Source organism: Siniperca chuatsi, linkage group LG16, assembly GCF_020085105.1.
Source record: "Siniperca chuatsi isolate FFG_IHB_CAS linkage group LG16, ASM2008510v1, whole genome shotgun sequence".
Classification (NCBI taxonomy): Eukaryota; Metazoa; Chordata; class Actinopteri; order Centrarchiformes; family Sinipercidae; genus Siniperca; species Siniperca chuatsi.
In genome coordinates, this window is record NC_058057.1 from 28,847,406 (window position 1) to 28,863,759 (window position 16,354).

At 49.3% G+C, this 16,354-nt stretch overlaps 1 protein-coding gene across 1 annotated transcript in view; it reads left to right on the top strand.

Annotated features, from left to right (window-relative positions):
• cdc42bpb (CDC42 binding protein kinase beta (DMPK-like)) overlaps window positions 1-16,354 on the top strand; it is a 59,532-nt gene that overhangs the window by 23,575 nt on the left and 19,603 nt on the right. The window contains 12 exon segments of the mRNA XM_044168269.1: window positions 3,562-3,655; window positions 3,753-3,953; window positions 6,161-6,409; window positions 6,581-6,809; window positions 6,913-7,020; window positions 7,649-7,782; window positions 8,202-8,444; window positions 11,049-11,159; window positions 13,722-13,966; window positions 14,141-14,246; window positions 14,767-14,891; window positions 14,993-15,098. Coding sequence (XP_044024204.1) covers window positions 3,562-3,655; window positions 3,753-3,953; window positions 6,161-6,409; window positions 6,581-6,809; window positions 6,913-7,020; window positions 7,649-7,782; window positions 8,202-8,444; window positions 11,049-11,159; window positions 13,722-13,966; window positions 14,141-14,246; window positions 14,767-14,891; window positions 14,993-15,098 — 1,951 coding nt within the window.

Here is a 16,354-nt window from a genome sequence, read left to right on the forward strand (position 1 = left end):
ACGAGGGGGGCATCCACCTGCATCGCTGCCAGCTTCTCCCCCAGCACGGCAGGCTGGATGGTGTTGAAAGCACTGGAAAAGTCAAAAAACATGATCCTCACCTTGCCGGCTTGTCCAGGTGGGTGTAGATGCGGTTCAGCAGGAAGATGATGGCATCACAACACTATATTACACTGGTTGTACTGGTTACGCTGGTTACACTGGTTATACTGCTTAGTCTGGTTGTACTGGTTAATTTTATTTATATAGCGCCAAGTCATAACAGAAGTTATCTCATTGCACTTTTCCTATAGTGCAGGTCTAGACCGAACTCTTTATAATATTATTTACAGAGACCCAACAAATCCCTCCATGTGCAAGCATTTGGTGACAGTGGCAAAGAAAAACTTAATTTAAGACGCAGAAACCTCGAGCATAACCAGACTCGAGGTGGGCGGCCATCCACCGCTGCCATGTTAGGTTTAGAGAGAGAGAGGGAGAGGTTTTTGGGGGAGGGGGGCACAATGCAAATACCACCTAGAATATTTTTTTTAAATAGTAGAATTGTAATTGTAGTGTTAATATTAAGAAATTAATAATAATAATAGGAATGACAGCTATAGGAATAATAATGTCAGCATTTGTAACAGAGCCAATAACAACAACTGTAGCAGCAGTTGTCGAGCAGGAACACGGGGGCAGCAGGTGGCCCACAACCACAGATCCAGACTCTGCAGGAACACGGGGGCAGCAGGAGGCCCACAACCACAGATCCAGACTCTGCAGGAACACGGGGGCAGCAGGTGGCCCACAACCACAGATCCAGACTCTGCAGGAACATGGGGGCAGCAGGTGGCCCACAACCACAGATCCAGACTCTGCAGCTCCGGAGGCAGAAATACCTGCTGAAAGCGACAGAAGGAGAGAGGAGAGAAACGAGAAAGCACAGAACTTCGGGAGAGAGAAGATGTCGAGTTAGTAACATGCAGTAATGGATAAAAATGCACACAGATGGAGAGGAGAGAGGAAAGAGGTGCATCATGGGAAGTCTCCTAGTCTAGGCCTATAGCAGCATAACTAAGGGATGGTTCAGGGCTCACCCAAGCCAGCCCTAACTATAAGCTTTATCACAGAGGAAAGTCTTAAGCCTACTCTTAAATGTGGAGATGGTGTCTGCCTCCCGAACCCAAACTGGGACCTGGTTCCACAGAGAGGAGCTTGATAACTGAAGGCTCTGGCTCCCGGTCTACTTTTGGAGACTGTAGGAACCACAAGTAACCCTGCATCCAGGGAGCGCAGTGTCCTAGTCGGGTAATAAGGTATTATGAGATCTTTAAGATACGATGGTGCCTGACCATTAAGAGCTTTGTAGGTGAGGAGAAGGACTTTAAATTCTATTCTGGATTTTACAGGGAGCCAGTGCAGAGAAGCTAATATTGGAGAAATCTCTTTTCCTAGTTCTTGTCAGTACACGTGCCGCAGCGTTCTGGATCAACTAGAGAGTCTTAAGGGACTTATTCGTGTAGCCTGATAATAAGGAATTGCAGCAGTCCAACCTAGAAGTAACAAATGCATGAACTAGTTTTTCGGCATCATTTTGAGACAGGATGTGCCTGATTTTTGCGATGTTGCGTAGGTGAAAGAAGGCAGTCCTTGAAGTTTGTTTCATGTGGGAGTTAAAGGATAAATCCTGATCAAAGATAACTCTGAGGTTCCTTACGGTGCTGCTGGAGGCCAGGGCAATGCCATCTAGAGTAACTATATCTTTAGATAATGAGTCTCGGAGGTGTTTGGGACCAAGTACAATAACTTCAGTTTTGTCTGAGTTTAACATCAGAAAGTTGCAGGTCATCCAGGTCTTTATGTCCTTAAGGCATGCTTGAAGTTTAGTTAACTGGTTAGTTTCATCTGGCTTGATTGATAGATATAACTGGGTATCATCTGCATAACAATGAAAGTTTATGGAGTGTTTCCTAATAATATTGCCTAGAGGAAGCATATATAAGGTGAATAGAATCGGTCCAAGCACAGAACCTTGTGGAACTCCGTGACTAACTTTGGCGTGCACGGAGGACTCACCGTTAACATGTACAAACTGAGATCGATCTGATAGATAGGATTTAAACCAGCTTAGTGCGGCTCCTTTAATGCCAATCACATGCTCCAGGTAGACTCCTCCATGAGGGTGGGGCTTAAGCAACACAGAGTAGCTTAAATCTCTGAGTTCTCAGACCATTTTCACAATTGAGAATGACTTCCGGATGGGAGCCGAAACGTCTTGATTCTTAAAACAGTGTCCAGACGACTACGACTGAAACCTTTTCTACGATACATTTATTACATGTACCATTTTCACTAAAGGAGGCAGAGGAATAGCTAAACATCTGACACACCAAGCAAGAGAGAGAAGGAGAGTGAGAGGGAGAGAGAGAAGCCATCGCTAGCTGCTAAGCTAAAGAATGGTGGCTAGCAAAACTGAATAGCGTGTAAACTGCGGGATTAGCGAGAAAGTCGTTAAAAGAAGGCGATAGCTATGAGTGCTTGAGCAGAACTAGTTTATAGCAGATAGTTAGTCACTATAATGAAGAATCGTACAAAATTAACTGTGATGAGCTCGAGCAGCAGAAATACGCTGCTAGTAAAACACAAACACCGGTGACTGGAAATGACACAATACGCTTACCGCAGCACGTCAGCACGTGCAATACTGTTTAAAACTCAGGTTACTCTGGTTGGACTGGTTAGACTGGTTACGCTGGTTACACTGGTTATGCTGGTTGTACTGGTTACACTGGTTGGAATGGTTACTCTGGTTAGACTGATTACTTTGGTTGGACTGGTTAGACTGGTTATGCTGGTTGTACTGGTTACACTGGTTACTCTGGTTAGACTGGTTACTTTGGTTGGACTGGTTAGACTGGTTATGCTGGTTACACTGGTAACACTGTGCATGTGCGTGTGTCAGAGGAAGTGGGCTCTTCCTGGCAGCAGTGTCCTCTGGGAAATGTAGTTATGTCCTGTCCAGCTCAGCCTCCACCTTCCTGTGAAGAGACTGACACTCGGCCCTGTTCCATTCCAGTTTCTACACAGTCTGAGCTGCGTTCCCTCCCAGTCTGTCAGACCTCCTCCCAGCCTGTCAGACCTCCTCCCAGCCTGTCAGACCTCCTCCCAGCCTGTCAGACCTCCTCCCAGCCTGTCAGACCTCCTCCCAGTCTGTCAGACCTCCTCCCAGCCTGTCAGACCTCCTCCCAGCCTGTCAGACCTCCTCCCAGCCTGACTCCACAGTTGTGGCGTTGGTCTTCAGTCTGACTGGTACCATAACAACCTGTCTGTCTGCCAAAAGCGATTCTACCAATAACTTTATTTTTAGGTTTTCATATGATCGAAGCAGGTAAAAAGTCTCATTGAGACTCTTCTTCTTCTTCTTCTTCTGGGTTGTCGATCCGACAGGATGAGAGTAGAAGAAGAAGGTGTATCACAGTTCAGCTCTGACCTCCTTTCTGTCTTTGACCTGTTTCCATTATTAGTTTGACAGATTTGAATGTGTTTGTTTGAATGTTTGAATGTGTTTTTGTGTCACAGAGACATTAAACCAGACAACGTCCTGCTGGACGTTAACGGTCACATCCGGCTGGCTGACTTCGGGTCCTGTCTCCGTATGATGGAGGACGGCACGGTAACACACTCTTACAGATCTTACAAGTCATCGTGTTGGCTTTAACCTGATTTGGTTTATCAGTCCTCCAGTGACAGATTTGGTGGTCTCGGTGCAGGTGCAGTCCTCGGTGGCGGTGGGCACTCCGGACTACATCTCCCCAGAGATCCTGCAGGCAATGGAGGACGGGATGGGCCGCTATGGACCGGAGTGTGACTGGTGGTCTCTGGGGGTCTGCATGTACGAGATGCTGTACGGAGAAACGCCGTTCTACGCCGAGTCGCTGGTGGAAACCTACGGCAAGATCATGAACCACGAGGTCAGAACCACGAGTTCCTCTGTGGATCAGTTCCCAGTTCATTTCAAAAAGCCACTAATGTTCATCCAGTTAAGATTCATGTTTCTTTTAATAGAACAAAGGCCAATAATTCAAAATGTGTCAGATTTCCGTCAAACTAAATATAAGTTCTTTCGCTGTGAAAACTGAATTTAGTCGTCTCGCAAACAATAAAGCAGAACACCGAATGATCACCAGCCTGAGACGATCAGCTGTTTCCAGGTCTGTTGTCTCCAGACTCTCGTCCTACTTCCTCTTTTCTAAATCTGAGCTCGTCTCTCAGTGGACGAACGAGCCGCTGTCCTGCTTTCTGCCTCATTATCCCCCTGCCTGTCTGTCTGCCTGTCTGTCTGTCTGTCTGTCTGTCTGTCTGTCTGTCTCTCTGCCTCTCTGTCTGTCTGTCTCTCTGCCTGCCTGTCTGTCTGCCTGTCTGTCAGTCTGTCTGCCTGTCTGTCTGTCTGTCTCTCTGCCTGTCTGTCTGTCTGCCTGTCTGTCTGTCTGCCTGTCTGTCTCTCTGCCTCTCTGTCTGTCTGTCTCTCTGCCTGTCTGTCTGTCTCTCTGCCTGTCTGTCTCTCTGCCTCTCTGCCTGTCTGTCTCTCTGCCTGTCTGTCTCTCTGCCTGTCTGCCTGTCTGTCTCTCTGCCTGTCTGTCTCTCTACCTGCCTGTCTGTCTGTCTGCCTGCCTGTCTGTCTCTCTGTCTGTCTGTCTGTCTGTCTCTCTGCCTGTCTGTCTCTCTGCCTGCCTGTCTGTCTCTCTGCCTGTCTGTCTCTCTGCCTGCCTCTGTCTGTCTCTCTGCCTGCCTGTCTGTCTCTCTGCCTGTCTGTCTCTCTGCCTGTCTGTCTCTCTGCCTGTCTGCCTGTCTGTCTCTCTGCCTGTCTGTCTCTCTGCCTGCCTGTCTGTCTGTCTCTCTGCCTGTCTGTCTCTCTGCCTGCCTGTCTGTCTCTCTCTCTGCCTGTCTGTCTGTCTGCCTGCCTGTCTGTCTCTCTGCCTGTCTGTCTCTCTGCCTGCCTGTCTGTCTCTCTCTCTGCCTGTCTGTCTGTCTGCCTGCCTGTCTGTCTCTCTGCCTGTCTGTCTCTCTGCCTGTCTGCCTGTCTGTCTGCCTGCCTGTCTGTCTCTCTGCCTGCCTGTCTGTCTGTCTCTCTGCCTGTCTGTCTCTCTGCCTGCCTGTCTGTCTGTCTCTCTGCCTGTCTGTCTGTCTGTCTGTCTGTCTCTCTGCCTGTCTGTCTCTCTGCCTGCCTGTCTGTCTGTCTCTCTGCCTGTCTGTCTGTCTGTCTGTCTGTCTCTCTGCCTGTCTCTCTCTCTTTATTGGCACCAAAGCATCAAAATATAATTTGTCCAAATTCAGCACAATAAGTCACATGAACATTAACACATTAAGATTGAGATAAATATTAATTATATATATAGTATATCCTGTGTGTGTGAGTGTGTGTGTGTGTGTGTGTGTGTGTGTGTGTGTGTGTGTGTGTGTGTGTGTGTGTGTGTGTGTGTGTGTGTGTGTGTGTGTGTGTGTGTGTGTGTGTGTGTGTGTGTGTGTGTCCTCTGATTGGTGTTTGGAAAGCAGTGCTGCTGTGAGACTGGTCCGAGTGTCTGAGGGGGGGCAGGTAGTCTCAGCACCAGCTGACATAGGGGACTCTGTTCTGGGCTCAGCTCCTGGGTCTGGAGGTCTTTGGGATGGAGGGGGTCTCGGGGGATTTAAGGTGATTAAAACATGTGAGCGCTCTCTGTTGGATGTTAAGTATCAGCGGGTCTCTGCCTGATTCTGCTCCACATGTTGGTGTTTTTCTGTGTGAAATGTATCTGCAGAGTCCTGCATGTAGAGACTCTGCTGGACGTTTGTCCCGGCGGGTAAAGCTCTGGTGAGTGGACCCCAGACTCACCACCAGACAGCGCAGTGGGCCGGATGACACTATCACATATTTTAAAACATTTTAATTTGAAAATTATAAAATGTTCTCTTAATTGCATTTAGAGCTCTTCGAGCTTTTTCTTTGAGTGCGTTCACGGCCGTGTTGAAACTCCCTGATGCTGTTGTGGTTAAACCCAGGCAGGTTTAACTCTCACTGTGATCAATGATTATTGATTATTAATGGTAAACTGTGTAAACTCTCTCTCTGTCTCTCCATCTTCTTTACTCCACTGTCCTCAGTGTTTTCCTCTCACACTTCTTCTTCTGTGGTTGTCTCCAGGAGCGTTTCCAGTTCCCCTCCCATGTGACCGACGTGTCCGAGGACGCCAGAGATCTGATCCAGCGCCTGCTTTGCTCGCGGGAACGTCGACTCGGTCTGAACGGGATCTCCGACTTCAAGAGCCACCCGTTCTTCAGCGGGATCGACTGGGACAACATCCGGTCCGCCGAGGCCCCGTACATCCCTGATGTGTCCTCGCCCACCGACACCTCCAACTTCGACGTAGACGATGACGTCCTCAAGAACCCGGTGAGGACTACTGTTAAGTAATAAACCAACAATACTGGTTGCAAACCAGTTAGTCACAGTGCACCAGTGTTCCCATTATTAACCAGTCAAGTCTGAGTGTGTCGGGCCTTCGTGTGTACACGTACATTTAAAGAATATCGAGTCCAGTCTGACCGAGTGTTTTTCCTGCAGGACATCACCCCTCCAATGTCTCACACTGGTTTCACTGGTCAGCACCTCCCCTTCGTTGGCTTCACCTACACCACCGACAGCTGCTTCGCCGACCGTGGCTCCGTCAGCCGGGCGGGGCTCGGCCTCCGCCAGGAGGAGGGGGGAGGAGGAGGGCAGGAGGTGGAGGCATTTGAGAGGAGGATCCGCCGACTGGAGCAGGAGAAACAGGAGCTGAACCGCAAACTGCAGGGTGAGGCCGACGCATTTTAAACGCTTTAATTAAAAGCACCAATGACATTCAGCTGTACGGGATTGGATGCAGTACTCCTGACCTCTGACCTCTGCGTCCGTAGAGTCGACTCAGGCCCTGCAGGCTCCGACTCGAGGAGGAACTCTGACTCGAGACAAAGAGATCAAGAAGCTGAACGAGGAGATCGAACGGCTGAAGAAGAAGCTGGCAGGTCAGAGCGCTGGTGATAGTTTGGGGAGTGATGCAGTGAAGAACTTCGTTACCAGAAGCTGCAGTTTTATAATCACGCTTTTCTCAAAACGTGTCAACGTAAAAAGCAGCAGACGTGCCAGGAAACATAGCAATATCAGCAGTTAGTAGCTGCGTTAGTCGTTCTGTACCGGCAGCAACACAAGATAAACCAGGAGTATCAGTACTAGTCAAGTACCAGTGTTAGTACCAGTTACAGTACTAGTACAACCAGCAGTATCACAACCAGCAGTATCACAACCAGCAGTATCAGCAGCAGTACTACAGTCGCAGTAGCCCTAATAATGCTAGTACCAGTACTAGTACTAGCAGCAGTTCTAGCATTAGCGCTAGCAGCAGTACTAGTACTAGCAGCAGTACTAGCATTAGCGCTGGCAGCAGTACTAGCATTAGCGCTAGCAGCAGTACTAGTACTAGCAGCAGTACTAGCAGCAGTACTAGCATTAGCGCTAGCAGCAGTACTAGCATTAGCGCTAGCAGCAGTACTAGTACTAGCAGCAGTAGTAGGAAGGATTAGCAGTTTTGTTTTTGGTCATCTTTAGCAGTCGGCATCCGTCAGGTGAGTAAGCCCCGTCCCTCTGTTGTGGTAGACTCTGATAGGCTGGAACACCAACTGGAGGAGGCGGTCACACTCAGACAGGACTACGAGAGCTCCGCCTCCAAACTGAAGACCCTGGAGAGGCAGGTGAAGACACTGAGACAGGAGAAAGACGAAGTCCACAAGGTACATCACATCTCTAATACTGGTCTCAGGTCTGTGTGCGCTGATCAGGTGGTTCGCCATAATGACCACGATGTTAGGATCGGGTCTAATATCTTCAGGTCTGTCAGGATCGGGTCTGTTGGGGTCCGATGTTCTGAACGAGAAGATTACTAATTTTATAATATTGGTAGTATATTTATAGTAGTATTTGATAATGTATTATTATTTAGCATCATTGTTATATTGTAATATCAGTAGTGTTACCTGTGACACACACACCTGTGCGCTGACACACACACACCTGTGCGCTGACACACACACCTGTGCGCTGACACACACACACCTGTGCGCTGACACACACACACCTGTGCGCTGACACACACACACCTGTGCGCTGACACACACACCTGTGCGCTGACACACACCTGTCCTCTGAGCAGCAGCTGGCCGACTCTCTGGAGCGTCTGAGGAGTCAGACGAAGGAGCTGAAGGAGGCTCACTCTCAGAGGAAGTTGGCCCTGCAGGAGTTCTCGGATCTGTCGGAGAGGATGGCCGACCTCCGGTCCTCCAAACAGCGTCTGTCCCGTCAGCTCCGGGACAAGGAGGAGGAGATGGACGCCCTCCTGCAGAAGATGGACGCCATGAGACAGGAGATCCGCAAGACCGAGAAGAACCGCAAGGAGGTGAGACGGTCCTGAAACATTCACGGTGTGCTCTTAATACCAAAAGGGGGATTACTCACTAATTCTTCCACTGATGAAGATCATGAGGTGTGCTTGAAAGCTCCAGAAAAGCTAGTAAGTGGACCTTGAGTTAACTTAATGAAATCTGCTCAATATGAAATATTTTAGTAAAAACTTTCCTCTTGTTTTGTTCAATTTAAGGAGTTTGACCAAAGTAACCCTAACTCCAGGTCTACTTACCATCTTTTTTCTGAGCTTTCAACCACGCCTCATGGACTTCATCAGCGGGGGGGGAGCTGGATTCGGACTCTGCTCAATAAACCACGTTGCTAAATGTTTAAAGGGGAACCAGATCCTGCAGTTTCAGTTTTATTTATACATCGCCAGTTCATAACAGAAGCTCCTGCACTTCAGTTCGGTCTGGACCTTCAGAGCAGGTCCGGACCGACTCTCTAACGAACTGAACAATAATAATAATAATAATCTTTACATCAGCCCTTAGAGAAGGAAACGACAGCCGATTTATTGATTCAGTCTCATAAAATACACTAAACTGTTGATTTGCCGTCAGAAGCTCGAAGCTGAAGGGTTCTGGAGTTGAACGTCGCCGAGGTCGGCAGCCTTCACTCTCGTATATCCACGAGCAGTTATTAAAAAGATAACAGCGAAACACACAATATATAAATCATCAGACTAAATGCACTGAGCGTGTGTGTGTGTTTGTGCTTGCTACATAGTGAGGGCTGAAAGGTTTTTTACCTCCAGAGTGAGGACATTTTGGCCGGTCCTCACAACTTCAGAGGTTCAGACTTGGTTTCAAGGGTTCGGTTACTGTGTCTGTGACGGTCCTCACAAAGACAGAAGTACAGGGATGTGTGAGTGTGTGTTTCTTTGTTCTGCCTCCGTGAGTCTCGGGTCCGCGAGCACGAGCCACGTGGTCGGAAACAAACACAAAAAGTGACGCGGGAGCTTTAAAGTTCCCGTCCTCCGTGTGCTAGCACGTTAGCACTTAGCATGCGGCTATCAGATAAGCTAATATATGAAAGCACATCACAACAGTGAACCTGGGCGCCCGGTAGCTCACCTGGTGGAGCGCGTACCTGTAAGGCTGAGTCCTCTCCGCCGCGGGCCGAGGCCGGGGTCGAAAAGAAAACGCACGTGTCCGTCCTTTCTGGATTAAAAGCTCTTTTCGCCGTCTACTTTCCTGTTTTTAGAGCACGCCACGTGTTTCTCCGACTCCCGCGTCCCGTCTCCGTCTCACGCTGAGATGAGCCGCGATGCACAGATTTGATTGGCTGAGATGATTCGGGGCCGCTAAAGCGTAAAAGCTGCCATCGCATACCGTAAACCGTGAAATGTCAGGAAGGAAGGAGATCATTATCTGAGCAAACTCGGCTCGCTGATGAAAAACCGTAAGATGTGGTTGAAAGCTCCAGAAAAAAGCTGGTAAGTGGACTTTGGATCAACATTATTTTCCAGGATCAAAAATAAAGTTTCACCATAAAAATGTAATCGTCACAATAACGAACAGCAACACAGAGATGATAAATGAAACGTGCAGAAATAAAATCAATACGGAACGATTTCAGGTGAAGAAGAGAAGAAGAGAAGAAGAAGAAGAAGAAGAGTTTCCCTTCGGGGATCAATAAAGTTTCTGATTCTGATAGAAAACAGCTCATTAAAGCTGAATCAGGGACGAGAGGATCGATCACCTCCTCCTGGTCGCCACCAGAGGACGCCAAAGACCAGATATTCACAGGAGGAGGTCCGGTCCTCCTCCACCTCCTCCCGCAGGAGACGGTCCGGTCCTCCTCCACCTCCTCCCGCAGGAGACGGCCCGGTCCTCCTCCACCTCCTCCCGCAGGAGACGGTCCGGTCCTCCTCCACCTCCTCCCGCAGGAGACGGCCCGGTCCTCCTCCCGCAGGAGACGAGACCTCCACCCTCCAGTTACGGTCCGGTCCTCCTCCACCTCACAACGTCCTCCTCTGACAGGAAGTTCAGTCTCATAAAGTCAAAATAAAAGTCCAGTAATAAAATATTTAAGATCAGAATCAGAAGGACTTTATTGATCCTCGAGCGGAAACTCTTTATAAAATACATTTAAAATATATTTTAAACACACGGTACTGTAAATTACTGTATGTATAGAACAAATGTGACAAACTGGAGAAGTGTGTTTCACAATCATCAGGCCACAGGGGGAATAGATTGATTGATTGATTAATTGATTGATCTAGAAAGTAATCTGCAGATGAATTGATAATGAAACTAAGTACAGAAATCATTGCGATCACCGTCACGTAAAACCCCAACTCTGAGCACAGGAAATGTAAATGCTGCACGACGTTACTCTACAACTCTTTTACAGTATATGAATGGTGTCAGATCAATAATCCTGACGTCTTTGTTCAAATGCTCCCTTAAATCTGTTCAGTCACGTGTTCACTCTGTTTGTGAAGCTGTCCATGCACCTTGTGACCCCTGGGGGGCGCTGTAGTCGCTGACGGTTTATCATCAGCCAGATTCAGCTGAGTGTTTAACTTCAGGGTCACTTCCTGTGCAGTTTGGATCTTCAGAATAAAAGCATTGTGTGTGTTTGTCAGCTGGAGGCTCAGCTGGACGATGCGAAGGCCGAGGCGTCGAAGGAGAGGAAGCTGAGGGAGCACAGTGAGGTTTACTCCAAACAGCTGGAGACGGAGCTGCAGAGCCTGAAGGTCAGAGGTCACACACACACACACACACACACACACACACACACACACACACACACACACACACACACACACACACACACACACACACACACACACACACACACACACACACACACACACACACACACACACACACACACACACACACACACACACACACACACACACACACACACACACACACACACACACACACACACACACACACACACACACACACACACACACACACACACACACACACACACACACTCGCACACACACACACACACACACACACACACACACACACACACACGCGTTTTCCAAGTTTCCAAGTCTTCTTGTGATCAGGTTTTTATTGGTTTTACTAAATCCTTCTAACATACACAGGTGCAGTAAGACCATAACGTACAACCACATCCACACATTAACACACACAGGTGACAGCAGACAGGTGACGGCAGACAGGTGACGGCAGACAGGTGACGGCAGACAGGTGACGGCAGACAGGCGACAGGTGACAGGTGACAGGTGACAGCAGACAGGCGACAGCAGACAGGCGACAGGTGACAGCAGACAGGTGACAGCAGACAGGTGACAGGTGACAGCAGACAGGTGACAGCAGACAGGTGACAGCAGACAGGCGACAGGTGACGGCAGACAGGTGACGGTAGACAGGTGACGGCAGACAGGCGACAGGTGACAGGTGACAGGCGACAGGTGACGGCAGACAGGTGACAGCAGACAGGCGACAGGTGACGGCAGACAGGTGACGGCAGACAGGTGACGGCAGACAGGCGACAGGTGACAGCAGACAGGTGACGGCAGACAGGTGACGGCAGACAGGCGACAGGTGACAGCAGACAGGTGACGGCAGACAGGTGACGGCAGACAGGCGACAGGCGACAGCAGACAGGCGACAGGTGACGGCAGACAGGCGACAGGTGACGGCAGACAGGCGACAGGTGACAGGTGACGGCAGACAGGCGACAGGTGACGGCAGACAGGTGACGGCAGACAGGCGACAGGTGACGGCAGACAGGTGACGGCAGACAGGTGACGGCAGACAGGCGACAGGTGACAGCAGACAGGTGACAGCAGACAGGCGACAGGTGACGGCAGACAGGTGACGGCAGACAGGTGACGGCAGACAGGTGACAGCAGACAGGTGACAGCAGACAGGCGACAGGTGACGGCAGACAGGTGACGGCAGACAGGTGACGGCAGACAGGCGACAGGTGACAGCAGACAGGTGACGGCAGACAGGTGACGGCAGACAGGTGACGGCAGACAGGTGACAGCAGACAGGTGACAGCAGACAGGTGACAGCAGACAGGCGACAGGTGACAGCAGACAGGTGACAGCAGACAGGTGACAGGTGACAGGTGACAGGTGACAGCAGACAGGTGACAGCAGACAGGTGACGGCAGACAGCAGACAGGTGACGGCAGACAGGTGACGGCAGACAGGTGACGGCAGACAGGTGACGGCAGACAGGTGACAGCAGACAGGTGACAGCAGACAGGTGACAGGAAGTGTGTCGGCGTGGAGTCCGGCCTCCACGAGCCTCCAGAGCAGCTTCAGGGCTGCTGGAGTCTGAGGAGCTCTGCTGGAGGACGAGCGCCTCCTCCACCAGCTGCTCCCTCAGTTATATATCCAGCCTTTATTAAGCAGCTCGTCTCTGAGGTCAGACACACCTGAGTGCAGCAGGTAGAGACACCAGCTGAAGGACAGACAGCAGCAGAGACAGACGTCCCCACGCAGATCTGAAGGTTTATATTAAACCATCTGGTCTGATGGAGACGCTGCTGCAGAGCGCTGTCTGACCCGCTGGGCCGAGACGAGGTCAGGTGACCGATCCTCAGGGAGCGCTGCTGCACCGAGGCAGCTGACGTGTTTCAGCTGCGTCCTGTAGTTTGTCCCCGTCTGTATGTATCTTTATTTATATATATTATATTATATTATATTTTTCCAACCGCACGCCCTCCCTGGTGACGCCTCGCTGACGCTGCTGTGGGACGTGTGAATGTGCACATGAAGATCTTATGTTTTGTCTCTGTCGTCCTGGCGGTGTAAACAAACCCCCCTCTGGGACAGTAACGATCTAAATCTAAATGTTACCCCTCCACCACCTAATAACCTCAAAATAAAACAGCAAAATGTCTTGGCGGTGACGGAGAAAGGTAGAAATTAAATAATAAATAAATTAAATGCTCTGAACCCATTTCCCCATTCTCGAATAAAGACACGTACATGCAGAACTAGGGATGCTCCCCAAAACCTGGTTTTGAATCGGAACCAGTTCTAAATTAGTAAGAAGTCTTATTAGGAAGGTTATTTTATCTGTACTTTCTATTTAGTTTGTAGATCTGATTTTTAGTTTTCGGCACAGTTATGAAAGAGAACCAATAAGAGTATCAGTCAAGTACCAGACCGTTAAGGGTAGTGGTTTCAATGAAGTCCTAACGAAATGTCCTCACTACCAGTGGTCTGGTCCTCACAAAGCAAGAAATACAAGAGCACACACACTTACAGTAACTAAATAGAAGGGGGTGATTGTGGTTCTGGTTCTGGTCTCAGTCTCAGCAGGGTCGGGGAGCAACTGCCGGGGGAGCGGAGTCTCAGCAGGAGCTGTCCCGTCTGAAGGCGGAGCTCGATAAGAAGATCCTGTTCTACGAGGAGGAGCTGCTGAGGAGAGACTCCACCCACTCCTCCGAGATAAAAAACCTCCGTAAAGACCTGCACGAGTCCGAGGGGGCGCAGCTCGCCTCCAACAAGGAGCTGCTGCAGCTCCGAGACAAGCTGGACAAGGCCAAGAGGGACAGGTGAGTCCTGAACCAGGTTAGACGAGAGGGACAGGTGAGTCCTGAACCAGGTTAGACGAGAGGGACAGGTGAGTCCTGAACCAGGTTAGACGAGAGGGGCAGGTGAGTCCTGAACCAGGTTAGACGAGAGGGGCAGGTGAGTCCTGAACCAGGTTTTGTTTTGTGTTCCTGCAGACAGACGGAGATGGATGAAGCCGTCGCAGCTCTGAAGGAGAAACATGAACGAGAGAAAAACCTGCTGACAGAAGAAAACCGCAAACTGACAGCTGAAACCGACAAGGTGACGAAGTCCCAAAGGTGTCAGTCTGGTTCAGATTAACTGCTGCAGGTTTTGGTTTATAGCTCATTGTCCGGTTTCAGTACCACGTGAGACGCAGAGTTTCCTACCTGATCTGGTGATATTGTGCTTTAGTTATATTTCACACAGGAACTGTGTTTATATTGTTTCTTTCACACACACGGATTAGTAGAACTCATCCAGGTAACGTTTAACGTGATTGTTTCTCGGAGTCGTCGCTCAGTAGGGGTCTGCTGCGATGCCGTCATCGTGTCGACGTTCATTCATTCACACAGAGCAGCAGGTTTACCACGGAGACGAGATGTGTTAGTGAAAAGATAACTGAGTCTTTGAGTCTTGCTCTCGGTTTAAATCTGTGGAACTGTAAATGATTTGTCATGTGATCATCCTGGTGTCTAGTGTCTTGTAAGCCCATATGGGACCAGTCAGTCAAAATAAAGGTGCTGCTCCTGTGACTGCACATGCTCAGTTAGTAACGGCCCTCCTCTGGTGGTCCTCTCAGCTGTGTTCGTTTGTGGACAAGCTGACGGCTCAGAACCGTCAGCTGGAGGACGATCTTCAGGACTTGTCGTCTAAGAAGGAGAGCGTGGCTCACTGGGAGGCTCAGATCGCAGAGATCATCCAGTGGTGAGTCCCGCTGTCTGAACATGTGATTCTGTGGTCGCCCACCGGGGGCGCTCTTTATTTAACGTGTGTGTGTGTGTGTGTGTGTGTGTGTGTGTGTTCAGGGTGAGTGATGAGAAGGATGCTCGAGGTTACCTTCAGGCTCTGGCCACCAAGATGACGGAGGAGCTGGAAACCCTGCGCAGCTCCAGTCTGGGAACAAGACCTCTGGTAACGCACACACTAACAACACACACTTATACACACAGAACCAGTATGGAACCAGTTCAGGACAGAGTAGCAAGACCAGAGATCCCATAGTCCTTGAAAACCTGGAGAGCCTGGAATTCTTTGAGAAAAGGCCAAAAATGTTGTGGAAAACAATGAAGAGTCCGAAGCTTCACATAAATACATTTCTGTCTGACATGAAAGTCTGATAATTTGATTATTGTTCTAAAGGAGGTGTTTCCCCCCAAACCGCTGTAATACTTTTACTGTGAAATAGAAGGAGGAAGTGTTGTTTACCTGCCCCTATCTTCAGGTGAGGTAAACAGAGACCCCGCCCACTGTTTACAGTTTGTGTTGTTCCACCTGTTCAGGTCTGTACACTTTAAAAAGTGTTGTTAAAGTAAAACATCTGTAAACAGGACATCACACATACAGAGACTGATCTGTCTGTTGTTTTGTCTGTACTGTCTGTGGTTCTGTCTCTTGTGTCTGTTCCTTCTGTACTCGTCTCTACTTCTACTACTGTTCTGTCTGTATTCGTGTCTGTAGTACCTGTGTGATGCATGTTGGGTTAACTGTACTGTCTGCTCTTCTGTCTGTAGTTCTGTCTGTAGTTCTGTCTGTTTGGCTTCAGTTGTGTCTGTACTTGTATGTTCTGTCTGTAGTTGTGTTTGTACTTTGGTCTGTACTTCTCTTTTTTTCAGTCCGTCTCATCTGTCTTCCATGTCTGTGTTTGTGTCTGTACTTCTGTTTGTTTGATCTGTAGCTGTGTCTCTTGTGTCAGTAGTACCTGTCTGTGTTGCCGTGTGTTGATATTTCTCTTAATCTGCTGTCGTAGCCTGAGTCAGGAGTGGCCACGCCTCCTAAGAAGCCCTGGCCTCCTATTGATGGAGACAGGAGGGTGAGTGTGTCAGTCACTGCTTCCAGCCAATCAGGATTCACTCATTATGGGTGGGGGCCTAAGAAGCTCGCATGGCTATTGGCTTGCATGTCTGTCACTCAAACCCAAAATGGGCTACAAGGACTTCCAGGGGTCCTTCAGTGAATTCCAGGGTCCTTGAGACTCTTCCAGGTTTTAGTGGTCCTTTTGGGGGATTCAAATAGTAACAGAGGATTTTAAGGGTTCTTGAATTATTTCAGGGGGTCCTCGAAGAATGTCAGGGTTGTTAAGGGGGTCACACAGTGCTTTGGGGGAGTTTCAGGGTCCTCAGAGTCCTTGAAGGAATTCCAGGGATCTTGGAGAATTACAGTAGTCTTTG